Source organism: Pteropus medius, unplaced genomic scaffold (assembly GCF_902729225.1).
Source record: "Pteropus medius unplaced genomic scaffold, Ma_sr-lr_union100, whole genome shotgun sequence".
Lineage (NCBI taxonomy): Eukaryota > Metazoa > Chordata > Mammalia > Chiroptera > Pteropodidae > Pteropus > Pteropus medius.
In genome coordinates this window covers 4789881-4817814 of record NW_024344374.1, presented here as the reverse complement: position 1 = coordinate 4817814, position 27934 = coordinate 4789881, and the positions used below count along the sequence as shown (strand labels likewise).

At 40.4% G+C, this 27934-nt stretch overlaps 1 protein-coding gene across 5 annotated transcripts in view; it reads right to left on the bottom strand.

The window, feature by feature from the left end:
* PALM2AKAP2 (PALM2 and AKAP2 fusion) overlaps window positions 1–27934 on the bottom strand; it is a 301504-nt gene that overhangs the window by 156661 nt on the left and 116909 nt on the right. For 3 of the 5 annotated variants that reach the window (XM_039870672.1, XM_039870670.1, XM_039870671.1), the window contains one exon: window positions 20789–21484. The exons of the other annotated variants lie outside the window; for them this stretch is intronic. In XM_039870672.1, coding sequence (XP_039726606.1) covers window positions 20789–21484 — 696 coding nt within the window. The remainder of the gene's footprint in view (window positions 1–20788; window positions 21485–27934) is intronic. 5 annotated transcript variants of the gene reach the window in all.

Here is a 27934-nt window from a genome sequence, read left to right as displayed (position 1 = left end):
GAGAAGTTTACAGAATTCCAGACCCCAGAGCCTCTGTCCTAACCTCTTTCTAATTCATCCATCCATCCATCCATCCATCCATCCATCCATCCATGCATCCATCCAATAAATATGTATTGGGTCCCTTTTGTTTGCCAAGCCCCGTGCTGGACTATCGCAATGGGACTACCATAGAGAAAAAGGGCAGATCTTTGCTTTCATGATGCTTGTCATCTAGTGGTCGAGATAGATACACAGATACACACCCTCCTGCCTGCTAGAGAGAAAAAGCCATTGGACCTACCACAACACCTCACACTCATGAATTTAAACGCAATCATGTCAACTCCCTGGTACACTCAGCTTTCTGCTCCTGTCAGAGTTTCCTGAAGCAAGACCGTGTGGTGGCTTTAAGACATGTCTGCGCATTCTTTGACGATTCTCCCTTCAAGGAGTCTAACTGCCTTCCCCCTGTATATGGGCTGGCTTTAGCGAAACGCTTCTTTTTTCTTTTAATACTTGCGTATGTCATATTTTGATGTCTTGACGTACAGTCATTTGGCTTAGTCACTCAAAATAGTTATCCGTCTTTCGCATTATGTTATATGTCAGTGATAACAAGATGCCCTTCTATATGATGTGAAATATGCCGACCCCTTCGGCGTATCTCTTATTCAACAACAAACAACCAACAATTATCGAGTCGCAGGCACTTTGCTGGGCTCCTTCATGTAGGTGACCTCATTTCACCTTCAGATCTCCAAAGAAGAAAACTGTTTTACAAGATGTGGAAACTGAGGCTCAAAGTACAATGAAAAGTGTGAGAGTTACTAGAACAGTGCAGTCCTCAGTGACACAGTTTCTTTTCATTCAAAAGTATATATTGGGTCACTGTATTTTTTGTGTGTGTATATGCGGTGAGAACATTTAAGATCTAATCTCTTAGCAGCTTTCAAGTATTATAATACACTGTGTTTAGCTATAGTCACAATACTGTGCATTAATAGATCCCAAGTCCCTTCTAACAAATAGAATATGCCAGAAGTGATGCCGTGTGACTTTGGAGGTGAGGCTAGAAGAGGTGACATTTCTACCGGGCTCTCTCTTGTGTTCTCGGAACCCAGCTTCTGGACTATGAAGTGCCCCTTGCCACATGGAGCGGCTACAGGGAGATGTTCTGGCCGACAGCCCCAGCTGAGGTCCCAGCGGGCAGTGGCACCAACTACCAGACGCGAGAGACTCAGGCCTTGCCACTCTCTGAGGACGTCCCCATGAGAGCTCCTGAGTAATAACCGCCCGCTGAACTCTGAGAGATACCAGCAGCAACAACAGCCAACGGCAACAATAATAAAAATATCGTTTTGTTTTAAGCTACTAGGTTTGTGTAATTTGTCGTGCAACACTGGATAACCAGAACAGTACCTTGTCCTAGAAACATTGGTGGACCTCTGCTCCTCTACAGCCTTGCTAGTCAAGGAGTGGCTAGCCCACCAGGAGCATCGGACCACCGGGAGCTTGTTGGAAATGCAGAACCTTGGACCCCACCTCTGACCTACTGAACCCAAACCTGCATTTTAACGAGGTTGCCGAATGTTTCACATACATGTTAAGGTTTCAGAAGCGTTGCTCTGCAATCTATTTTTTAAAGTACATTATTTTAATGGAATGCTTAAAAAAAAAAATCAAATACAAAAAAATAATGTAAAGATACAAACTTCCAGTTATAAAATAAAGGTCACGGGAATATAATGTACAGCTTTGTGACTATACTTCATAATACTGTATTGTATATCTGAAAGTTCCTAAGAGAGTAAATCTTTAAAGTTTTCCTCACAAGAAAAAAAACTTGTAACTGTGGGGTGATGGATGTTAACTAGACTCATTGGAATGATCATTTTGCCATGTGTACAAATATCAGATCATTATGTTGTATACTTGAAACTAATGTAATGTTATATGTCAATAATACCTCAGTAAAATAAAATGAAATATAAAATAAAAAATAAGAAGTCTGACCATATCAAGTCAGAGAGAAAAATAATCCTAACTCTAACATACCTACCACCTAGATTTAATAGATAACTATAGGAAACATGCTGAATACTATTTTAATTACTTTGCAAATATAAGCTCATTTAACCTTCATTACAGCCTTGTGTGAGAGATGTTACTGTATCATTCCCCTCTCACCCCTATGTTACAGATGAAGAAATTGAGGACAGACAGATTAGGGAATTTACTTGAAGTTGCACAACTCATAAGCAACAGAGCGGGTATCTCCACGCAGGGGGCCTGGCTCCCAGAGCTAAGCTTTTCCTTTTCTAGACATACAGCACTCTGCCCTCCTCTTCCCCTCCTCGCCCTTCCCATATCTTAAGTCTATCAAGTCTCCTTTGAAATTAGTCTCCAATTCATCCCCTCCTTTATTTTACATAGCCACCACCCTGGTTTATCTGGAACGCCTCCGAGGGCACCTGGCAGGCCTTCAGCCTCTTGTGACACCCCACGTCAACTCATTTTATACCATGTCCCAGATTAATCTTTCTGCAAACATTGCTCCTACCGCCCTCCCTGCCCAAACATTTTCAGTGTCTTTGCTCTGCCTGGCATTTAACCAGGTCCGTTTGGACTCTGAGGTCCTTGAAACCTGGTCCCACCTCTGGTCTCCAATAGAAAACAGAATCCATCGTCGCCAGACCTCCATCACAACACATCTCAGCTTCCCAGTTTGCTTTTGCTAACAATTCTCCTCCCGCCTGGGTTTGCCTCCTTCCTCACCTGGTCTCCTCACCCTACAAACTCCACCTCTTTGGCAAATTCTCCCTTGACTGCTTATCCTTTAAAGTAAGAATTCCCGCCCCGAAACTCAATTAACATTTAGTAGCAGCTTAATATCTCCTTTTAGCTCGTGTGTGTGTGTGTGTGTGTGTGTGCACGTGTATGTGTATCTTTAATAGCCACTACTGAATGAGGCATTTATTTTTATTGTTGCTGCAATATGCATAACATAAAATTGATCATTTTAATAATTTTTTATGTATACTGTTCAGTGGCACTAAGTACACTCACAATGCTGTGTAACAATCACCACTATCCATTGCCAAAGCTTTTTCATCATCTGAACCTAAAACTCTGTACGCATTAAACAATAACTCCCCAATCCTTCCTTCCTGCAGCTCCTGGTAACTGCTGTTCTACTTTTTGTCTCTTTGAATTTGACTAGTCTAGCTGTTTCACATTTATCCTTCTCTGGCTGGCTCGTTTAACTTAGCATAATGTTTTCAAGGTCCATCCATGTTGTAGCATGTGTCAGAATTTCCTTCCTTTTTTAGGGTTGTATAATATTCCATTGCACGGACAGACCACACTGTTTGTCTATTCATCTGTTGATGGACACGAGTTGTTTCTACCTGGCTATTGTGAATAATGCTGCTATGGACATGGGTGGACAAATATCCGTTCAAGTCCCTGCTTTCAATTCTTTTACGCATGAATCATTTAAAATGTTGTTCTCAAAACAAATATGCAGGGATTGTTAGTTCCACTTCACAGATGAGCAAAGTGAGGGCTCAGGGAAGTTAAATCACTTGTCCAAGGCCATATGTCTAGGGCTTTAAATATTGTTTTTCCAAGGATTCTGATTTTACGAAGAAACACATTTTCTAGCCCGAATGAGGATCTAACTTAGTAAGGATTCCATAATTCAAAGTTCTATGTGTGATCTCTATTAATGCTGGTGGTAATGACAATGGCCAGAAACAGCAAAGGTGAACTGGGAAACACCTCTTCCAGCATAAATGTGGATTTGAAGCCTCTTAATGAGTTAATTAGGTCCTGAACCCACCCTTGCCTTGAAGAATGGAATCTGCAGCACCTGGGAGAAACCTCTGAGACCTGAGATTTGCCCTTGTCAGGAGGAGGTTCTGATTTAGGGTTAAGGATTAGAAGTAGCTGGACAGTTTGCTTCCAGGTCCAGAGCCCCTGGTTCTGAGCCAGCTCAGGTATAGTAAGATCTCAATATGATGGGGGCTGATGTTTAGGTGGTAGATAGGGGACCAACATCCTCAGCATGACCAGAATGGAGGGGTTTCCTGGAATGTGAGCCTCCAGAACTAAAACCAAGAAAGTCCCAGGCTAACTGAGATTGGCCACTCTAACTTAAAGATCATTGTGGAAGAAAAAAGAAAATAGATTCATAGCAGTCCCATGCTAAGACCTGGTGGTACAGGCAGTCCTCTAGCCTGTTACCCATGTCTTTTCTCTTCTCACTCCTGGCTCTGTCCTGCACCTCCTGGGGCCTTGTAGCCCACAGTGGACTCCCCAGCCTGCACCTCAGAGCTCCATCCACACCCCCCAACCCCAACATAATCTACTTCCCCTTGGTACACTCAACAATGTGGTCCACTCTTCAGAAGACAGATGTGGGGAAAGGGCCATTAAGTCTTGGAAGTGAGCTTCGATCCTTCAGGCAGAGAATTCTGAGCCCTGGCATCTGAAACACATCCTGGAGCTAGACAGAGATGCAGGCTATGAGGGGGCAAGTCCCCTTGACCCACGGACAAGGGTGTGCCCAGAGCAAGGCCCTATTAAAGCCCAGGGCCTAGGACAAGTGCTCCTCTTGCTTGGGACTAAGATGGTACTGATCAGGCCCATAGAAAAGCAGTTCCCCATTTAAACAAAGACCCCCAAACTCAACTTCAATTAATTCCCGCTCCCTGAGAATGTGGGTCCAGTGTGACTAGATATTTTGTTTTTTCTAGAGAAGAAAGTATTGTGAAAATTGTTGGTACAAATTCAAATTAAAAGCAAATCAAACAAAATACCCTGTGTGAATCAATACAGTAAAGGCCAAACCCAATACATTTACGGACCTGTCCTTGAACTTTCAGTCTGCAACTTCTTCCTGAGGAGCATCCTTTCCTCCGCATCTTGGCCTCAAGTCACTTCTCCCACTTCATTTCCTCGGTCTCTTTAGTTTTCTCCTGTTCTACAAATTCGATGACCAGACAGCCTGAGCTTCTGACCTCAGGCCCTTTGATGAATGAGTTCCTCCTGTTTGGAACACTCTAACCTGGCCTCACCCTTGTTTACCGACAATCACACTCATTCTTCGAAAGCAAGTCCAAACCCAACTCCTTCGAGATGTCTGCCCTATGACTCTTGAAATTCTGAACCTAGGGTTAGGAGAGCAGACAATGAATCCTGGCTCTCCAATTTTACACAAGTCACAAGTGCTCTGAACCCCATATGTAAAATGGGGTGCTCTTTTCCATTGACCTCGAAGAGCTACTTCTTGTGAAAATTAAATAAGATATGTTAAGACATTTCGTGCAGTTTAGGGCATTCAAGCAGTGCTCGGCAAATGCTGGTAGACTAGGAAAGTGAATCTGAGTATCGGGCTTATGCTTTAACCAGCAAAGTTTTTTTTTTTTTTTTAATAAAGTATCAGATGATAAATATTTTAGGCTTTGTGGGCCATATGGTTTCTTTCCTGACTACTCAACAAAGCATCCCTAGACAATAAGTAAAAAAATGAACACGGCTGTGTTCCAATAAAACTTTATTTACAAAAATAGGCAGAGGGCCAGATTTGCCCCAACAGAGATCGTTTTTGGCCCCTGCTTTATACTCGCACCTTGGGGCATGGTCTCTGGCTCTCCAAGCTGTTGTTACTACTCCTACTAATAGCTAATATTTTAATTCTGTACATATCTACCAAACTGTGTGCAAAACACTTTTCAAGAGATTTAACCAACATCACTATTTTATATGTAAAGAAACTGAGGCATAAAGAAGTGGCAGCTGGACTCGAGAATCAGAACTCTACGTCATTGTGCAGCACGGGTACAGGCCTTGAGAAGCACCTGCACGGTCTTGAGTGTGTTTCTTCGTTGTTGGATAAATGCGCATTTGCAAAAGACTTTAGGTCACCCTTTTCCTCCCATGCATTGGTGGTCATTATAACTATGAACGTATACAACAGTGAATCTCCTCCATTGACAACTGTGGGCAACAGGCACATGGTAGAGGCCAGGGACCAATGTTCTCTCTTGAGTCTCTGTCTGGCTAGTGAGTTCTGGGTTTGATGGTCTGTTTTCTTTCTTTAACTCTTCCTTTTTTTCTGCATGTCCACAGGAATATAAAACTAATCATTCATTGCAAAGGAAAAAAAGGAAGTGATCTGATGTGATGTCTGATTGTCCCATGATGCTCTGTCTGCTCCTTCATAATGGTCTCTTTAGGTAAAGAGCTCTTGCTGTGCCCTGACCACTGCTGTACATCTCAGGGAACTGCCAAAGGATCGATGAAAGGAAAAGAGTGGTCTTGGTGTGGGGATGGCTGACAAAGCAGAGACGCCCATCTGCATGCTGGAGGTAGCATGGCCATATGCTCTGTCATCCAAACTGGAACACCACTGAGAATTAGGCTGCAAAAACGTGTCACCCAGGTCACAGATACCTTTCTAAGCTGCCACTGGTGGGCAATACTGCTCTGCCTCAGAGAGAAGAGCAACTGGCCCGGCCCTTCCCATTCTGATCCATGATCTCACCTGTAACATCATGAAACATTCATCCTATACCACATATTTGTACCATGCTAGACTTAACTAGAAAAAATCAAGGAAGAACAGGCCTGGTCCCTGGGAGTATGTCTTGGTTACTGTTTCCAAAGAGTTAAAAGTCTATAGTCCCTAAAAGTTAAAGCTGGCTCTTGCAACTTAACATACTACAGCAAATTTAATATAGGTATGATATTCTGTTTATAATGTAAGTTTTTCTCACTCAGGAGAGAGTAGGACATAGAAATGCCAGGCATTAGCACCTAATGAGGCCAGTCTGTTTATATTTTTTCAAGAGAATCCAAATTCTTATTTTCAACCATGGAAACCATAAGTCTCGGTAAGTCAGGTGTTCTCCCACTGAATTTCAAACACAGGAAAATGGCCTTGGTTTCCACTGGGCTTGGAAAAACCCTGGGTTAGTTAGACAGGGTAGGTAAGACCTTGGAGCAAGGCAGTAATGGGGAATTTGCTGTGGGAATCCTCTCAGGGCCAGGCCAAAGCCACAGCAGATGGCCTGTGTACTGGCTTTTACAGGCCAAGGATTTCAGGACTTTTTAGAAAAAACACCCCTCAGCTTGATATATTTCTTTTCTTTCATTTTTCCTTTTCTTTTCTTCCTTTCATTGTTTTTCGTTATAGAGAAAAACCCTTGATGCTGACATTCCCCAGAATGTCACCCAGTAATTGACTTAATTGTCATCTAGTAAAATTACTCATTTTTAGATGAAAAAGTAGGATCCAAAAGAGGAAAAAGGATCTCTTCTAAGTCACACAATGAAAGGCATAACTAGGACAGAGTCTAGTCCATGGGTCCCTTCATGCTCAAAAATGCTGATTCTATAATCTCACGTTTTATTGTTTTCAAAACACATCTAAGAACTTAGAGTTCAGTGGTTTGGTTGATAAAGTAGTATTATGTTGTACATTTTACAAACAGAGTTGCTCAAACAAAGGAGAGAAAGAAATAAACATTCAGAAATCTATGCTAGATTGAGTCCTCTAGTTTCATTCTATTTTTCTCTTGACCTGATTTCTCTATTTTTTTTTTGTCGCATTTTTTTCTATAAAATGCCTCAAACATTTTTCTTTTGTAAGGAGAAAGGGAAAACAGAAAGGAAAATCTTTAAAACATTCCTAATAGAAGCCCTACATGATAAGTATTCTTTTCATGTTATAGAAGAGGAAATTGAGATTTGGCGAATTGAAACCAATTGTCCAAGATTATGCAGCTGGCCAATGACGGACTTGGAATTTGACTTTGGTCCTGATTCCAAAACCATTTTGTTGTTGTTGTTGTTGTTTATTGACATAGTTGACACAAGGATTCCAGCCTGGACCTCTCCTTTGGATCATGTCTGCTTGCTACAGGCTATTCTGAGCTGTTGTTTCTAACACTAGCTGCCCATTAGAATCACTTGGAGCCATTTAATAAATGTCCCAGGCCTCACCAGTACCAGTTAGATCAAGATCTCTGGGGTGGGGAGTATAATTATATACATATATATATTTTTTAGATTCAAAAGGAAAGCTTATTAGAAAAGGGGTAATGCTGCACAGACACAGCGTGATCTTCTCTCAGAGGTAGAGTGAGAGGGACCTACAATTATATTTTTAAGGAAATGTTCCAGATTCTATGTGCAACAAACAAGAAATGATAACCAGAGAGCTATCGCATGGTGCTTCCTGGAAGAATTCATGGACTTTGGAGAATTTCAACTGATCCTACAGGTGGGAATACATCTCATGTGAAAAATAAGCTCATTCAATAGAAAACCGAGAAGAGAAGAAAGAAGAGTGAAGATTGACGGAGAGGAGAGAAGTTGAGATGTCCCTGAGTGGCTCTTTTTCCATTAAAGTCTGAGTATTCTCTAGAGCTGAGCCAGTTCTACAGCTTGCATTGACTACATCTCTGACTCTTCAAGAGTTAACCAAGAAATATTCTGAGCAGGAGTCAGTTTGCTAGAGCTTAGAAGGCATCCTGAAGCTGAAGGCAGGAGTGCTTTACAGTGGGGCCAGCTGCTGGGCCCAACAGTGGGCCCGGGTGTTTGTATATTACATCATTTCCCTCTCTATCTGGAAACTCACGTCTGATCATGTAATTTACTTTACTCAAGTAAAGCAGAAGAAGCCCAATTAGACCTGGCCTCCATCAGTGAAAAACTGCTTATGCTAGAGACTGCTCTAACTGGAACAGATGTTACTTTTGTTTGTCTAAATGATGGAGATCTTTACTGGAAAGTTTAAGTTTGCTGCTGACTTATTCGATTCATTCCTCACAAAAGGAACAGAGTAACAGGCACCTGGTGTAACAAAGAATTTGAAGTCACCCGACCTGGGTTTGAATCCCAGCTCTGCGTTTCTGCTCTTACTTCCTGTTGCTTTGAGCAAGTCACTTTGTATATTTCACCCTAATCTTCAAAATGAGGGATCAGTATTTTTAAAGGAATGCAATGAGGCAGGGCAGTGTTTCCCAAGTTTCAAGGGTAAATGGGCACGGCATTAAATGACACTGACCCACGTAGAGAGAAAGTTTTTACCATTTTGATTCTCTTTCATTCCATCTGATTATATTAAAGAGATGGAGGTATATTTTTCACATCTCTCTAACCCTGCTATTCCCTCCTTTAACAATGAGAGAGCTGGTCTCGGGTAATTGTATGTACTATTAGGCAACTGTATGCCCCTGTAAATTAATAATAATGTTGATTTATATTTATTTTGACAGTTACTTTTATGGCGCATGCTACCTAAGATAGGGATACAAAGTTACTTTTTAAGTAAATTTAAGTAAAAAAAAAATCAAATAATGGTCCATGGGTGGTATACACACAGGACAAAAAGAATTAAGGTGATACCTAGGAGTCCAAGTTTAGGAAAACTGAGTTAAGGCATGTGACAGAATTCTCACATTGAGTACAGTAAGGATGTAGTCAGAATTCAGGGAAAGAAGAAAGAACTAAACCTGTCCATGTACTCTGTTTTGAAATAAGCTCTTTAATAAATAAAATTTGAGACTGTGTTCTAAGAGTACGGATGATCACACTGACTGCAGAGTTGATTTCACCTTCAGGTTGTCCTTGGGCTGACCTAAGAACCTGGACCAAAAAGAGTATGTATACTGCTCATGTTTCAATACTCAGTTTCATGTTTCATTTTCAGACTTGAAAATGAAAAAATAGGTGGGAAATATAATTATCATCTTAAATTTGATTAGCTTTTAGTTTAAATTGAAAAAGAAAAAAACCACTAGAAACACTGGTTTTAGATGAAAAACCATGGTAAGAAAGGCTCCTATTTCATCAGTTCTTTGAATTGCCAAACTTCCTGCTGATTATTATTCTTAGTAAGATAGAAAGTGAATGTTAGAGAATATTATTATTCTCTGACCACATGACCTCAGGACAAAGATAAAAGACTGAGGATTTGGAGGAGAGAAGAGATCACATTTAAATTTAAGTACATATGACATTTGCCTCTTGTTATTTTTCCTAAGAAGAAATATGAAGCCCCCAAAACTATTCAACTGTTGACCACAAAGTTTTTGTTTATTTTTTTAGGAATAAAACTTTTTACCATGAAGGACATGATGCTACAAAGTTCTGAAAGCATTACATTGTTCATTTAACCTAAGAAACATAGAGTAGAATAATCTATACTCTATGAATTGTTGTAGGAAAACGATTCTTTTCATCTTGAATTGTAAATGAGCTCCCCAGCCTGCGACAATCTATCATTATACAAGTCATGTGAGTTCTTCTGTTAAAAAGCAAAAACATCAGACTCTGGTGCTGGTTTTCTGCTTATAATCTATTTAAAACGGAAAATGCTTCTGTCAGATTTAAATCCAACCACAGTACAAAGCCTCATTCTTCTGAAGGCATTCAGGAGACTTCATCTCTAGTTCTGGCTCTGCTACTACCTTGGTGGGTAAGTCTCATCTCCACCTTGGACCCATTTGACCCAGCCATAAAATGAGCGGATTATAGTAGATTAGGGGTAACACACTCAAATGGCAACAGAGGCCAGACAGGTGATAGAAACAAAGAAACCAGGCCAGGAGTAAGATAATAGAAAGTGGTGGTGACCGTGAATAAGAGAATATGGCTCCTCTAAAGGGCACTGCCACCATCAGCTCCACGCACTTGTTAGCCAGGAAAACAGGCCCATTGTGGACAGGGCCTCTAAAATATCGAGAGAAGTTGGAAATTCATATTTTAGAATGAGAATTCTCTTTATTATTATTAACAATAAGTTTAAAATGATTTTAAAAACACTATGCAGGCAAAGCTAACATAACTGTAAGCCAGATTCAGCCTGTAAATAAACCATTTTGTGATTTCTACACTATATGATCTCTTGAGATCTTGTAATCTTATAGCAAATTTATGCTTTTGTGTGTTGCCCATACAGTGGAGGATTTGGCACTGAGGAAAACAAGAGAGGAGTTGGGATGTTGGGGAGACAGTGTGTTCTACTGGTGGCCGCAGAAGGATGAGATAGCCCAGATCAAAAGGTGCTTGTGAATGCTATTGTGCACTATTCTTATTAGCTATTTTAACATGAGCGATGATGATGATGATGATGATGATGATGATGATGATGATAATAGCAGCAATACCATCACAATGAAACCACCTTTGCTTATTCAGAGATGGACCTACCAATCCCAGACTTTTCAGAGTTGTTTTGGGCAACTTTGTTCATCCTTTTTTTGTGAATAGGGAAGGAAAAACTGTCAAGCAGAACAACAGGACTCCTAATGAACCAATAAGAGAACAACAGGTGATTTCAACCTCTGCTTCTCCTTAGGAAGGAAGTGCTGCAGAGACACCTCCCATCCTCTAGAGGGCGGTGTTATTAAAGAGCATTTGCTGTAGTAAATAAAGGTACGAAGATGGCTCCATTATTTAAATCTTTTTGTATCAAGCCCCAGCTGCATCCTTAACACCAATTTCATGACACAGAACCTTCTGTGTACAAGGAAATAAAGAGAGCTGAGTTCAAAACTTGTCTTTCTCACCCACAATTTTTAGCTCTGCTGCATTGGCCAGGTACCAATTATTTTTGTAACTCAGTTTCTTCACGTATAAAGGAGAATAACAGCAACGTCTGTAAGGTTGACGTGAAGGAAATCCTGCCTATCCAGGGGAAATGCCTAGTTCTGTGTTGGTAGCGCTGAACCATGTTCCCATCCAAAGTTCTTATTTTCTCATCTAAATTCCTCCTGATATTGTTAGAATTCATCTGGTAGTCTTTTGCCTTCCATGATGGGAAATAAAAACCTGGAATAGAATCATTAAGTTGAACTATATTGAACTGTCAATATTCAACATTATCTACAAATGGCAATTTCACACGGCTCAATGTAATACAAAAGCAGTCAGCAACCCAAGAGAGCTTTCCTTTAATACTGGTTCTGAAACACACCTGAATAGCCTATAATCTTTACATTTAGGAAAGGTAAGACCTCTGGGAGAGGGCCTGACACTTTCTCATCACAAGTAAACTAACTACTTTCAGTTCACAAAGTGCTTTGTGTAAATATAATTTCCTTTAACACCACAGCAACATTGGGGATGGATGTAAGCACACAGCCTTTCATAGACTACTAGATGTGTCACTGTTAGTATGCCCTAGAGTTGTGGGATATGTAAGGTACTCTCATGGTTCCAGCCCACATGTCCACACAATAAAGGCTATTTCAATTAACAAAAAAGAAAAATTAAAGAAAGCCCTGCCTCTTGCTGTGTAGGATGAATCAGATAAAACCTAGTTCTGCAAACACTTGGACCAAATGCTTAGAAGCCTAGAGACCATCCAGTTCTGGTATCCCCAGCACTTCTGACAAAGACAAGATGTCTTTGAACTTCCTTAACTTTCTACCAGTTGAAACTCTTATTAATTTCAGCTGGCAATTTGAGCAGTCTATAAGGCACCACTGAAATTTCAATCTTTAAAATTACCTTCCATGCACGAAGACATAAAAAAAAAAAAAAAAATCCACCACGGAACCCAAACAGATGAGAATTCCCCAATGATTTCATTTACTCCATATCCCCAAAGAGAACAACTTTCTGTAACATTTTTACAGTTGGTATTGCAGCTGCCCTTTGTTCTTTCCTTCATGCAATAACTTTTAAACTTTTTATTGTATGTGTCAGGCTCCATTGGAGGCCAGGGGTCAGCAAGCTACAAGCCTGAAGGCCAAATCTGGCCCAAAGGCTATTTTAGTGAATAAAGTTTATTGGAACATAGCCACACTCATTCATTTACATATAGTATATGGCTGCTTTCTGGCAGAGCTGAGGTGTTGGGACAGAAATCATCTGGCCCACAAAGCTCCACATGCATACTTATCTGGCCATTTACAGGAAAAGTTGGCTGACTCTATTCTAGGTAAAGAGAATACAATGATAAAGAACAACAACGAAGTCCCAAGGTGTCTTCAGATGCGCAGTTTAGATGACCACACTGGATGAATGCTTACTACTTAAACTAAAGGGTAGCCTGAGTTTGACCCATGGGATCGCAGTCAATGCCACTGCTGGGGGCTTGCAAGGAACAAGGAAAAGGGACGATAGGTGAGGAGACAAATGTGCGAGAGTGGGTAAGAGAGAGGAAGTGTTGCGAGATTGGATTAGTGTGGAAGCAGCTGGAACATGCAGGCCGCAGGGATTCCCACTGAAGGACACCGAAACCCATGGATGGGCCAGGTACCACGCGTTATCAGAATCACCTGGAGACATTAATAAAAATGCAGGTAACCGGGCCCCAACCCAGGGTTCGGAATCTGAGTTCCAGGGGTGTGACTGAGCTTCCACATCCTTTGCAGGTACCCCCAGGTGATTCTGAAGCCCACTCAAGTTTGGTTAGTGTTTAACTTCAGTGAGCGGCTGAAGGCACTCTCACCGCGGCCTGGCCTGAAGTCCACTTGTGGCAGGTGAGAAGGGAAAGAATTGGGGCACAGACACGCAGAGGTCGATGCAGTGAAAAGGCAGTTTATTGTCTATTAATACTGTACAGAGGAACAGAGAGAAGCTACAAGTACAGCATCAGCTGTCACTGGCAGTGTTATTTCTGAAGTCGGTTTTTGTTTTGTTTTTCATCTGAAGGAAACAGAACAGTCAAAGTACACTTCAGGTTACAAAGTACAGCAGCTAGCCCAGCAAGTCTAATTCAGAGTAAGCACGACAGGCTCCCACCCCTCCCCCCGACCAACCACAAAATGGATATATTTACAGAGATGTCACTCACCCCAAGTGAGCTGCTAAAGCTGAAAATTCCATCAACAATCTACATTCACTGAAAAGCTGCATCACACACAACATTTTCTGGAACCCCTGTTTGACTTTAACTCTACTAAGTTAGGAGCTTGAGAGGAAGAAAGAATGTTCCAGAACCCCACAAAGAATAGAACTCTTTCCTCCTGCTAGATAGGATATCGCAGAATTGGAGCTGCACACAGAGGAGTTCGGATCAGGCATTGCCAGATGGCCTCTTTGTATGTAAAGACTTGCCATTGCAAAGCCAAGGGACAGGATGACTCCCTGTCTACCTCATCTAGAAACTGAGAGGTTCCCATAGTAATAAGAAACTAGAGTAAATTGGTGCTCCCTTAGCACCTTCGGGCAGTTGCATAGTTCTTTCATTTTTGGAAATTGTCTCCATGACACGAATGCTCATAGTGGGGCCCACAGGTTGGGCCTGTGGGAGGGATTCTGGTGATGAAAAAAATTAAAGTGATTTGTATGGGAATCAGAGGGGTTATTTTTCTTGAAATGGAGAGAGTGTTTATGATCTTGCCTTGTTCAAAAAAGGATCTTGGCCTTTCACGGTAGTAAAAATAAGGCCCATCCTGGGAAAGGACGGCTGCCTGGGAAGAGAGTCTAATGGGAGTGGTGAGCGGACTCTGAGGCTCACCCTGCTCTGTCAGTCAGACAGAGGAACAGGTGTGGGTGAAGGTCTTCATGAAACTGAGTGACTGCAATGGGAACTCAGGAATTTGGCAGAAAATTGGGGGGAAAAAAATCCAAGAACACTAGAAATTCAGAATCTCCTTTATGGATGGATAAAGACAATTCTTTCCTGTCTCTCCTTAACTCTGAAAATACGATGCAGTCTCATTCATTGTTAATTACAAGGTAAATAATACCTAGTTTTATATTGTTGGTTTATGTATGTAAAGACTTGCCATTTATGTATAGTCTATACATTTATGTATAGACTAGATGGCCAGAGGCTTCTGACTCATCATTTCGTATATATTACTCAAATGCACCATAGTGAGTGGTCCCTTAACTTCAAATGTAGCAATTATTTCTTAAATATGTGAGAGCTGGACTTCGATAAGTGCTGGACTTGGCTTACATTCGAAATAGCTATCTCCTTCCAAAAGATCATTATATATTATCAAAGGTGTGGCCCAGAGAGCTCTCAAGCCACGTAACACAGTTTCTCTAATGACAGTTATTGAAAGCGTGATCTTAACAACCTAGGTCTGTTTGAAAACACTGGATTCTCGCAGTGGTAGTGCAAGGGCAGGTCACAGAGCTTTGTTCACGCCCCCCAAGGTCTGGGCTAGTGCTATAGAACTCATCGGAAAGTTAGGTTAATGGAATGGAGAAGGAACTCAGTCAATGAAGGGTGTTTTCAAACTCAAGTTTCATAATGCATATAGATTTCATTATAAAAATAGTTTTCCTTAAAAAAATACATAAATGTAAAATATTCCATTTCTATAGCCACTCCTTACTCCCGCCCATATCATGCTACTTGTCTTAGACTCTAATGAATGGGCACACCCATCACTTACGACTCAATCACACCACCATCTGAGTCCATCTCTCCTGCTTTTTCAAGCTATGCCAATTGTGCTTAAAAATAAGCTCCTGATAGGGGGTCCACAAGTTCTCTTCCCTCACTTTGGGAAGGACTACAGGAGGACATGTGGCCACCTCAGTAATGTCAGAGTGTGACACCACAGGCTTAGATGAGAACACAGACCATCTGGTTGATAGACGGGCAGAGGCAATGCCCAAGCTATGCCCACTTGATCCCCCTGGGCCAGACTTGCAAGATTCTACCTCAAGACTCCTATGATGAAATTCACAGCTCTGAAGAGGGCTGGGTAGGGGTGGGGAAGAGAATGTTGTGTTAATTCAGCTTTGGAAAACAATCTGTGTTTTTTAAAAGGACAGAAAAGGAGAACATAAACAGCGACGCTAAGGCAAACTTTCAAATGGCACATGAGAACGCTTTTTTTTTTTTGTCATTCATTTTGTTAACATCACAAGGCAGTTACATTCTGTAAACATATATACCATACAGTACAGTAACCATAGGAAAATAAAAAGAAAGCCACCCTGTAATTCTTTTCTTTCTGTATTTCTGTTCTTTCACTCCAGAAGGACTGCCTCAAGTCTAGGGAGGATTTTATGGTTCATGAGATATACTTTTTTTTTTTTGATAAAAATGCTGTGACTTGCAAAAAAGAGCCCCAGGCGACTAGTAAGAGGAGAATATGGGGAGAAGATGACCATTCCCAACTCAACCTATAGAAACTTAGAAAATAGTCACAAAATATAAAAAGTCATTAATTTCAGGAAACATGTTGTTTTCCCGCTTTGTAAAAGAGAGCACTGAAAAACTTTTTTTTTTTTTACCAAAGTTAAGGCTGTCCAGATCTTAGATGTAGAAAGTCTGTGGTCCCTAAAATTACATACTATATTTTCACATTGAAAGCAGGTTTTTTGCGCTACAGTTCTGACCTTCTTATATTAGACTGGAGTGGAGGGGGGAAGCAGAGGTTGATTTAAGTCATATAAAATTTAAGGGGGTGGGGCAAGGCTGGCCTAAGGATTCCCCAGTGAAATTGCCCTTTGAAACTTTCAGGATATAATCTTTATTCAGCCTTTTCTACATTCAAATAATAAGTATTTAGGTTTTCGTAAGAATGGAAATTTCATTATGGAGTTTGCTGAAATTATGAAGATACAGACACATTACATTGTGCTACTCAAAAAAGACTGACTTTTCTTCTAAAAGATTGTATATTTGCAAAGTTTCTGAAACTTATGTCTTAACTATGCTGAGAATTTGTGGTTCCAATAACAAACATGCATGTTGCAAAAGTATAACATAAAACTGCTCGCTGTGGAATCTGGTATCCACGAAGTAACATTGTGAGAGATGAGAATATTCCCACAAGGAACGGGGGCCTTTGGTGAGTTAAATTCCACGGGGTGGAGTAGGAAGGCGGGGAGGTCCAGTGACAAACAGAGACAGCTGAGTTTCTAGATTTAAGTAAGCGCAACAACAAAAAAGTTCTCTGAGCATGTTTTGTCTATGTTCACCTGTTTTAAATTGACAGGGTTAATGCTTTTTAAAAAGGAACAATTGGTTTAGTGGTTGAAGTTTTGCTTCTATACCGTATCCCCTCCCTCCTCTTTTGCTACCTATTCGTTCATTGGAATTAAATAAATCGTCATTGTGAAGGGTGTTCCGTGGTCCCTTGCAATGAAAGTCTACAGAAGTGAAGAGAAATAAGCTGTTTCCACACTTGGCTGGCCTCGACGTTTTGCTCCAGAGATACTATCTCTCTCGGAGCGGAGGCGGGGGTGGGGTGGGGATATATATACACACACACACATACCCTTTTATAAAAACTTGACCCTAACCAAAAGAAAATACTCTACTTGCATGTAGGAGAAACACATTTACCACCAGGAAGTAAGATGGAATAGGTGGGAATCTGAAGCAGATACATGTCTATTAACATTTCAGAAAGGAATCAAATCAAATGAACGCTGAAATTTGTTTGAGTTTCCTGAAAGTCTTTGAATGACTGGAGGTTGCTCAAGAGACTGAAAGAATCATGTTTGAGGTTTGTTCAGAAGGGAATTTCCTAGCCCCTTGTCCTCTACTCCCAATATTAAGTGACATTACTGGACGTTGTCAAATCACTTCTAGAGCCGACTAATTTTTGGTTATATAAGGAATTAATATACTTATGGGTAAAAGAGGTACAGGTAAAAAAAACAAAAAACAAAAAACCTCCCCTTAGTTTGTCTAATTACATTAAAAAAAAAAAAGATATACAAGTCACCAAGATTTTTCAGGATATGTAAGATTAAACTTTAGCATTTTAACCATTATAGGATCTTTAATTCAATGCCACTGAAAATCTATTTATAAACAAATGAAATATTCCTTCTCTCTCTTTCTTCTCTTTCTAATTTAAAGGGAACTAATTATATGATTTTAAAAGAAAGTCCAACTAATCATTAGCTCAAAAAAGACCATGGTTTTGCAGCTTCATTATTGATTCTCTAATTAGTCTGGTTATGTAAGTCAATACCCTGTATTTCTGAAGGGCGTGATGCCATATATAATAAAGTTTTTACACGGGGAATGCCAATGACAGCAGGAAGGCAGAATGTTCACAATCACAGCTATGTTGATATTTTCATTATGAAGGGTAGTTTCTTGTTGCTAGGTGGGATTAAAGGTCTCATCACATAAAAGTACTGGCTGAGCCTGAATCCCCCATTATGAGAGAAAAATGATGCAAAATATGCAAATAGATATGCCATATTCAAACACACCTGCATTTACTGTGGCCACAAATCATTTCGATAAAGGTAACACATCTTACTCTAAACACCATTAAAAGATAGGCTTTAATAGTAAAAGTATAGAAAGAATTCATTCATATAATTTGCTAACCCCCTATAATAAGAATTGGTGAATGAGAGTGCAGATTATCATGGGTCTTTTAAATCTAATGTGCAGTGTTGTAGTGAGAGGTGCAGATCATTTTCTTCATGAGAAACTAGTTCACTTATGGAGGGAAGGGAGGGTCATGTCAGGGAACTGTCTGTCCTAGAAGACGCTGATTCTTTTTATCACACAGCAAGCTCAAGGGTCCTAAGTTCTATCATTCCACTCACTCACTGTGCTTTTAAAAACTCATATTGAATAGTTTCAATACCCAAGTGAATAAAGAGAAGATCAGCTATGGTAAACTTTTAGAGTTTTCTTTCTTAAATAATTAGGATAACAGATTGTCCAAAACATTGTTTTCTTTTTCTATGTTAAATGGGTTTATCTGGCATGTCATTTTATTTGACATTTTAATGATGGTTAAGGAGTGGTGAGATTCATAGGCAGCAAAACCAGATGTTATTTCTAGATAATAGAGCAGTTTTATTCAATTGCAGCTACTTTAGTGAACCTGAGATTTAGAGATAATTCCCTCAACTACTCAAAATGAAGTCATGGATGGAATCATCTTAGAAAGCAGAACTTAGCTCCTTTATTTTTCCCTTCTTTAACTTTTTTTTGTTTAGATATTGGTGATAAAATGACTCACTTTGTGCTCATTAAAATGCAATTACTTGAGAAACATGAACTTTGCACAGTAAAAAAAATTTTCCTCTCCAACTGGAATACATAAAATTTCAAGCCAAGAAATTAAAAATAATAATAGATTTGGCACTGAGAAAGCTATTTAGGGCAAATTTAGTTGGTTCTGTAATGAAATTTTCTCAAGACTTATTTTTTTTTTCTCATCTGCTTTCCATAGAAGTTAGACTTAATGTAGTATGTCTTATTGCATGTTTTTTGAAACTATGTTCTATGGAACATAGATAACTTTCTGAATTATCTGCAACAATGCTATGAACATTTGAGCAAATAAAGATATATCTGTTATTAAAATCAATTAAAATGTTACATCTTTATTTTATTAAGTATTATTTTATTAAGTCACTTCCCTTTGGTTTTACTATATATGTGGCTGTTTGCTTTGGGGAAGAGCTAAGAATTTATTTCAAGAATTGTTCACTGTGTTTTAGATAAAAACTATTCTTTGATGTTCTGAAATCTCCAGAAGTTTAAGAAACACACTCTAAGAAATTTAGGTATGTGCCACTCAATCAGTATTTGTGGAACAAACTTAAGTACTTCACATTAAGAGGACAGGTCTTTCTTAATCTTTACAATTTTTTTTTTTTTTTTTTTACATCTTGAAATTTATTTGGAGGGTGCATAAGCCTACATGCTGACATTATGTGAAACATTCTCTTTCTCATGGAAATAGAAAGAAAAGAGTCCAGAAATAAGGCTCTGTCATCAACTAGGCAGGTGAGATGAACAGGTTAATTCAGTTACAGCACCATCTACAATGAAGTGAGAGCATCGCAGCAACCACTGTAGGTCGGAAAGACTGTTCTGGAAACACGGTCACTGCAGAGATACTCCTCAAAATAATCCCTTCATTGAAAATAGATTAACATGGTCAGAAAACATCCATGAAAAAGAAAACGATATAAAAATTTACAATTTTTTTGGAGAGAATAGAAGCAAGGCTCATGGATTTGCCTACGTTTGGAGATCACTACTGATGCTTAAAACAACGTTTGTTTCATGTCCTTAGAAAATTAAAAAATGGTGCTTCTTATATAAAGGGTCCATCAGTTAAGCCATGAAAGAGAGACAGCTGCTGACAGGCAGGTCATGGAATCAGTCCCTACATTTCAGCTGTGACAAGCACTGGGTTCTTTTCTTTTACATCAACTTCATTTCAGTTTTAACAGAAGGAAAGCCAGAGATGCACAATACTGTAATCTGGAAGCTCATGTAAGGCAGCAAAAAGCATCACCCTAGATTGGACAGACTAAGTAAGATCCACTTTTGGCTACACTAGCAACCAGCTAGAGCCAACAGCATTTTGCCACACAAGATATAAAAGCAAAGATCCACAGCAAAGGAGGCCAAGTGAGAAGTCAGCGACGTGGCGATGTGTGAGTACAGGATAGGAACACGCTACAGAACGAAACCCTCGGGGCCACTGGGTTCAATTCCAGTCAAGTGAATTAAGGCTACTATATAACTCGCTGATGTGAAGAGTCCATTCCAATCGAGCAGTAAGGAATTGATTCACTCTTGAAGACACAAGGAAAGGTTTAGAGGAAAAGCAGGTTCTTGGAAAGAATGAGGCACACACATGCACGTTGTCTCTCAGGTGAGGAAACTGGAGAAAAATGAAAGGGAAAAAAAATAAGAGAGATCAAAGCAATCCAACTGCAAGGCAAGGCAGGTGTTTGCTTCCAGTTCACAGTATTGCAGTTAGTGGTACAGTGAGGTCTACGTAAGTGGTGGAGAGCACAGAGGCTGCCCAGAAGAAAAGGGAAGAAAGAAGTGGTCACATGACAACACAGCATTGACAGCGCTTTTTCTTTTGGGTACCTGGGGCTGGCTCTGTGGCCAGGCTCTCTTCCTTCCCTTCTGGGGATGAGGGTTCTGTGGTGTCTGAGACCGGCCTCCCAGACACAAGCTCCGCTGCATTCCCATCAATAGTGGACACATCCGTCACCGTCTTCTCCCTCAATGACTTCTCATCGTCTTCGTCAATGAGGACCAATTCAGCCTTGATGGTTTCATCATAGCCTAGCACCTTTTTAGTCTCCTCTTCATCCTCGATATTTTGATAGCCCATGAAAATCATGGTGACTGGCTGATCCAAGTTTGCCTCCGGGCCTCCAGTGCTGGGGGCTTGGACCTTCTGCCCTGGGTTCCCAGAAGAATGATCTTTCCTAGACTTATGTACCATTTCTAACTTGGCCTCTTTGCAGAGCATGTGTTCCTTAGGGTGGCCGAGGCTCCCATCTGCAGTCACAATCCTTTCTGACACGTGCCCTCCTCTTAAGCTTGATTGTCCAGCCTTCTGAATAAGCTCTTCTACATCCTTGGAGCTTAATTTGTGCACTCCGTTTTCTACTACGGTGCCTCCCGAGTGCACCTCATACACTACTTTGGTACCATCATCATAGACTTTGACTCCTCTCTGATGGACCCCCTCTGGGCCAATGGTGGATGCAGAGAGAATCTTGGTCTCTCCTGTTTGTTTGTCTTTCTCCACATTAATTTCCATGGCGTACACAGCTTGAATGAAAACAAGAGAAAGGAAGTGCATGTTACAACAAAAAAAGCCAGTGAATGGTTAATTGCCAAACAGACAAAAAAAAAAGGTTTTGTGCCCTTTCTAGTCTAACTGCCAAGCATCTTGAGTGTTAGAATAGGTGCACATCGTGGACAGAGATGGTTATATATGTGTTTTAACAGAGCAGCTTAATGCACTTGGAAGACAGATGTACAGAGTTCCATAGCTCATTGGCACTTACACTTCTAAGGAAGATCTGCTACAATAAGGCCAGAAGTGACTATTTAGATCCAGTACGCAAATCACAGAGAGGCTGGCAACATGCAAGTTTACCTTGAATGACAGCTTACCCCTTGGCTTATAGATAATTTTAATGCTCTTGGTTAAGATGTATCCTATTCCAAAATCTTAAATCTTTTTTTAACTCTTTCACCAAGTGTTCTACTGTTTTCCCTACAATTCTCTGTACTGTTAATAGAGAACATCCAAAGGTTTTTGCAGGTGGGACGTGGCTATCCTCCACTGTACTATAAATTTGATATTTGCAAAACTAAAAAGCTACAAAACTGGCCAGATGACATGCTCTGTGAGTACTTCTGTCATTAGCTAGGTTTCTAAAACAAGAACTAGAAAAAGAACAAGAGAGAGGTCACGGCATCCCAAGACACTGGGAGTTGAGGTTGAGGACCACAGTACACAGTGCCATGTCCTCGCGATCTGCCCCATGCTATCTTTCTCACCGGTCACCTCCCTTCTGTTCCACTGTCACTAGTCCATCTGAGACGCTATTTCCTCTTCCGGAGATTTTTGCTTCCTACCTGGTCTTCCCACTCCAGTTTCACTTTCTCCAGCTCACCCCAAATCCCGCTGCCATTCTGGGGTCCCTAAGGACCAACTCTTTTCTGTCCTATAGTCTCATGGGACACTTCATCTTTTCAAATCTGTGAGCTCAGAGGCACTTTGTGAGGCAAACATTCTGGATGGGAATAAACTGGGCATTAGCCCCACTGAGCCAACTCTCCCCAGGCACCCTTTCCTTGGATGACTCATGGATACATCAACCTCTGCAGCTTCATAACTAAATCCATCTTCTCTCAAAACTCCCCCAGAGACTTGGTGGTAAATAATACCAATACCACCTAGTCTCTCAAGCAAGAAGTCTGAGAACCAACCCCGACTTATCCTTTTCTTCCTAATTCCCCACAGCCAAACAGTTGTTGAGAATAACAAATTCTATTTCAGATCTATTCCCCTGCATCTCCTCGCCACCTCCTATATCACCACTGCCCTAGGACAGACCCTCCTCTGCTCTCTGCACAATACACAGCCCTGCTTCCCTTTTTACCTATCACTTGTCTCTTCTCATGGCCAGAGGGCCAAAGGTTGCCTGAGGCTCGTTTTTGTATGACCAGAGAAGCACTAAATGGTTTTTACAATTTTAAAAGATTGTAAAAAGGAAAAAACAAAGGAAGAAAAGGAAGGAAGGAAGGAAGGAAGGAAGGAAGGAAGGAAGGAAGGAAGGAAGAAAGAAAAAGAAAAAGAAAAAGAAAAAAAGCAAGGAATATGTGATAGAGACCATATGTGATACACAAAGTCTAAACTATTTACTATCTGGCCATTTACTGAAAAAAGTCTGCTGACCCCTGCTAGCCTATGCTCCATCCTGCCCACAGAGGTACCTTAATCACAAACCCTCTTTTGGTTCCTGTGTGTGTATAGGATAAACACCAAACTGCTTAGCTTGGCCTATAACTCCCTTCAGAATGTGTCTGCAACCTTCCTTTCTAGATTTGTCTTGCAGCCTCTCTCATTCCCCATACACTCCAGCCATAATGAACTTCTCGCCATTCCCAAGACACTCCACATCCTTCCATGACTGCTGTCACTCTGCCTAGACTGTCTTTCACCCTGTCTCTCCACGGGCAGTCTCCTGGAGTCCTATGTCATATCTCTATGATCACTGCCTTTGAGCCCCTACCTCTTTCTGAATAACTACAAGTTCGCCAACTGTGTTAATAAGATCCAAACTACCTTTTCAATCACATGTTCTATCGCGCCCTTTCCGTCTAGCACAACCAAATAACGCCATACCACACCTAAACATTTCCTGCTTTTGTTAAGATTCCTTTCTCTTGAAATGTCCTTCTTTTGAGTTTCTACACACCCAAATGTGACTCATCATTCGATGCCCACCCAGGTCAACTGACCCCTCTTCCCTAAGCTTTCTTTGCTTATCCCACGTCTAAGTCTTCTCTCTCTTCTTAAGATTCTCCGAACACATGTTCTAAACCTCTCTGAAGGCACTTAACACTTTCCACTCAGTAGTATAATTATTTGTGGGAATGTTTTATTAGTGCCATAGATTTTTAAGATCTTTGAAGACTAGATTTTTTGCCTGACATCCTTCTATGATGCCCCCTCCCCGCCAGCACCTACCTTAGAGCCCCTTGTACAGAAAGTACCTGATATACACACCTTTGAAACAAATGCTACTAATTGAAAAGTCTAACTGGTTGTCTTACTCTAGTCACAGATACTTTGTATAATATGACACCCATGAAAAGGTATACACAGTAATTAATGTTTGAACTGGTTAAAAAAAAAAAAACAGCAATGATATTGTTTCATCTGCTTGTGTAGTAAGATACAATCTGCCGGTAATTAAGACAACTAAAAAGACTGTGAAGCAAAATCCAACGCTCGATTTTCATCATCTCCATATTGAAAGTTTCACTGTTCAGCACAAAGCTCTTGAGTTTCCTTAAGTGACAAAATAGGAAGCCAACCAATATTTGTAATAGAGGTACGTGGGCTCACACAATGACCGTGACATGAAGAGAAGTATTTGTCCCAGTAATTTCCTGATTTTCCACAAAATGTGTCATCGGAAAAATAGAACAGGCATTTAAAACTTTGAATGGACTCCAAAAGCAGGTAATATTTAAATATTACATTTACATTAAAAAGTACATCTTTGGGTTAAAATATTATATCCTATCACTATTAACACATCCATGGGACAATAAGGAAGGTAATAATGATTATCGGTTGTAGGTACAATATTTAATCATCTCCCAAACATCTAGTAATATGTGAACAAAATGACACCTTTACCTGCAAATCCATACAAAGTATGGAATAAAATATTTCTATTTTTATATCCATAGATGATAGGATAAAAATTATTAACATGGGCATCTTTAGACCTGTCCCTCTCTCACCAATAAAAATGCAGTCATTGTTAATCCAATTTTCCCTTCACCACCCCAACCCCCAACCCCACTTTGCCTTTGCCTAGACTGGACAGAAAGAAGAGATGATGAGATGGTCTTTGCTAGTAGGGTTAAGTAGATCCACACAATAAAGAGTTGTGATAGAAGGAGTTTAGTGGAGGAGAGAATAAAACTTGTGTGGGATGTGAATAGAAAGGGAACATTTCGTGGTGGTGGATGATGCTTTAAAGAGAGTGATATGTGGAGGAAAGAACAGGAAATATTAGAAGTGCTTCTGGATAGAGATATGCATTAGATTCCTTTTAATATCCTTCCAGAAAATAGGTAAAGAATAGAGTTCTTTTTTATTTTACTATTTATTTATTTTGGCCTGTGATTTTAAACTGTATTTTGTGACAAGGCTCTGGATCGGAACCACAGGTAGCATGGTTTCATTAGGGTTGCACGTTAATATTTATATTTACATAATATAAACAGTTATACACTGTTCTTCCAATACTTCTAGAATTTGAGGGTAGAATATTTTAAAGCATTTTAAAATAAACCTAGATATGTTATGTCATAAAATACAGCATCCATCTGTAATTTTTCCCCCAGCTATAACAAGGCGTCCAAGGAAACACACATTTTTAGCAGGTTTCTTCAGGATTGGTCTCACATTCCTCGTATGCATTCACTCTCTTCTCCACTAAGAAATACATAGGTGAACGCTCTGAGAAGCTCTGGCTTAACACAAAGGCAATATTTAGACTTCATGGATACACATATGAGAAAGTTACTAGACATTCAGAAAACCACACGGGAGGCATGAACGTTTATCTTAAATGTGTTGTTTATGAATAAGCATTTATATTTTGCTCCAGTTCTCAGCCAATAATATTTCAACTGTGAACGAGGGTGAATATGAACCAGTAGGAAAATAAGACTTACATTTTAAATTCAGCATTTTGGTTTTGATGCATGTGCACAATTGTAAAAACTCTTCTGCTTTTTACTGCTGCCAAAGAGTGTATACCTCTCACTTGCATCATGCCCTCATTTCCGCCCACAAAGAATACTCTCTCATCCGCCCTTTTCTCCATTAAGCTTCCCCATGCCACAGGAACACTACAATTTGTATAGTGATGAGAGAATCCTATGCTCATCTCATTGAAAAAACAAAAACGAAAAACGAGGAGGGGTTGCTGCTTGGGAGAGAAGGTTTTCTGGGGAGCCCCTGATGAAGATTTTGAAAGAGCCCCACTGATATAAAGAGAAGTATTTGAAGAAAAACTCTCTTCAATTTCCTAGAGGAAGGATCTAGAGACAGAAAAAAGAAAGGAGACAATCCGATGGAAGTTTCATTGATAGGGCGACTGAAGTGTGAAAGTATGTTTTGTAAAATGATGTATTTAATTACTGATTTCCAAATATGACATACTGATGACAGTGAGACTGGAGTACATACAGAATTTTTGCTATTCTTTCCAAAGTGTAACCCTATAAGACAGGGAAGTAATATGTTCATTTTGCTCATGAAGAATAAGAATCAAAGTGGTCATTTTCTGCAAAGGGATAGGAATGAATGACGGTGAGGTGCTTCGACTTTGGGCCTCTGTGTTTGGTTTACTAGGTCCTTGCTCCCCCACAGTACTCTCATCAATAAGAGAACCACTTTGAAGAGGCAGAGACACTGTAATGGGGGTGGTAATCCCAGTCTCGGGGTTCTGAGAAGAGCCAGGTGTGGGCTAGAGCGGGAGGCCCTTGGGGAAGACACCTGCCAGAAGCCAGGGTGAGGGTGAGGGGAGAAGCTGCTGTGGCCTGACATGCTGCAGAGCCTGGAGAGATGGGTCTGAGGAGCAGAGAAAGCTTGATTCAGGTTCAGACTTATTCCCCTGGCTCTATCATTTTTCTGTTCCCTGTTCCCTTCAGCTTTTGCAAAAAGAGAGCAGCTCTAAGGGCTACACGGAGCCCAGGAGAGAGGAAACAAGAGCACCTGACACAAGTAAGAGGAAGGGGGACTAACTGACATGATTTCATTCCAGAATCAGGCAAGAGCATAAAAAACAAGACACTGTGTTCTGTGAGGATGGAAAATTCAATTATTGTTAAATCCTTTGACTCAGGCTTCTTCCAGCTCACTGCCTTTGACTCACTGTGATCAGCATGAGGAGGCACAGGCTGAGGGTCCACATGTATAAAATGTATCAAATGACACTCCCACTGTCATTAGTCAGTAAGATGGGAGGTGTCAGGAGGAGGGAGAAAGACAGTGGATCTGAGTTCCTATCCAGATGACACTCCATCTTTGGGCCTCACTATTCCCATTTGTATAATGAAAGGGTACTTGGATTTGATATTCTATGGTGCCATGAACAGCATGTGTGACTCGTGTGTCAGTGATATGTAAAGTACAATAGGAGGGCAGTAGATAGTCAGATCATGACTGTCACCCAGAAGTGAGGTTGTCCCAATATAATGAATATTCAGTAGCTGGCATCACTTCTGGAATGTGGAAGAGAAGCAATGCTTATGCTTGGCTTATTGAATGAACATACATACGTACGGTCTCATCCCTTCGGGCATATGATTATATATATATTTTTTTCTTTTTTTTTTTTACACCTTCTCTTGAGGTTGGAAATGTAAAATTGACTACAGTGATATCAATAATAATAAAAATTAGGAAATTAATTTAGAGGGCAATCTCTAACTTCAAAAACCAGTAATCGAAATTTTCTTGGGATAATTAATTATTTATCCGGGACACTTCAGTATTTACAAAAATAAGTCATCAAATAGGTGATATGGATGGATAACAAAAGCAAAAGCCAGTTTCTCATATCTGATTTTGCTTCCAACTTTTTGGTCAAGAAGGACAGTTTTCATTCTAAAAATTGCCAGAAAGACTATTGCTAAGAGGCAAGTAAAACCCAGCAGGTAGAGAAGACTGGAAAATAATAAAGCACCCAGGGATATAGATGCTCTCAGCGCTGAGGCCAGGGCCCTGGTTCACTTATCGATGGATTTGTCTCAAGGATTTTGTATACCAGGAAAGGTGCTGGAGGCAGGCCCTCGAGGTTCTGATTTCAAAGTTGAGAAGGAGGAAAGTCCATAAATTACACAGAAGTAACACCTAGCTTAACACCATCGCTAAAAATTCAAGTTAACTTTCAAAGAGCAGAGACCACCACGAACCAGCACGGGTTCATCAGGCAGAGGCCATGGAGGTTAATTTCA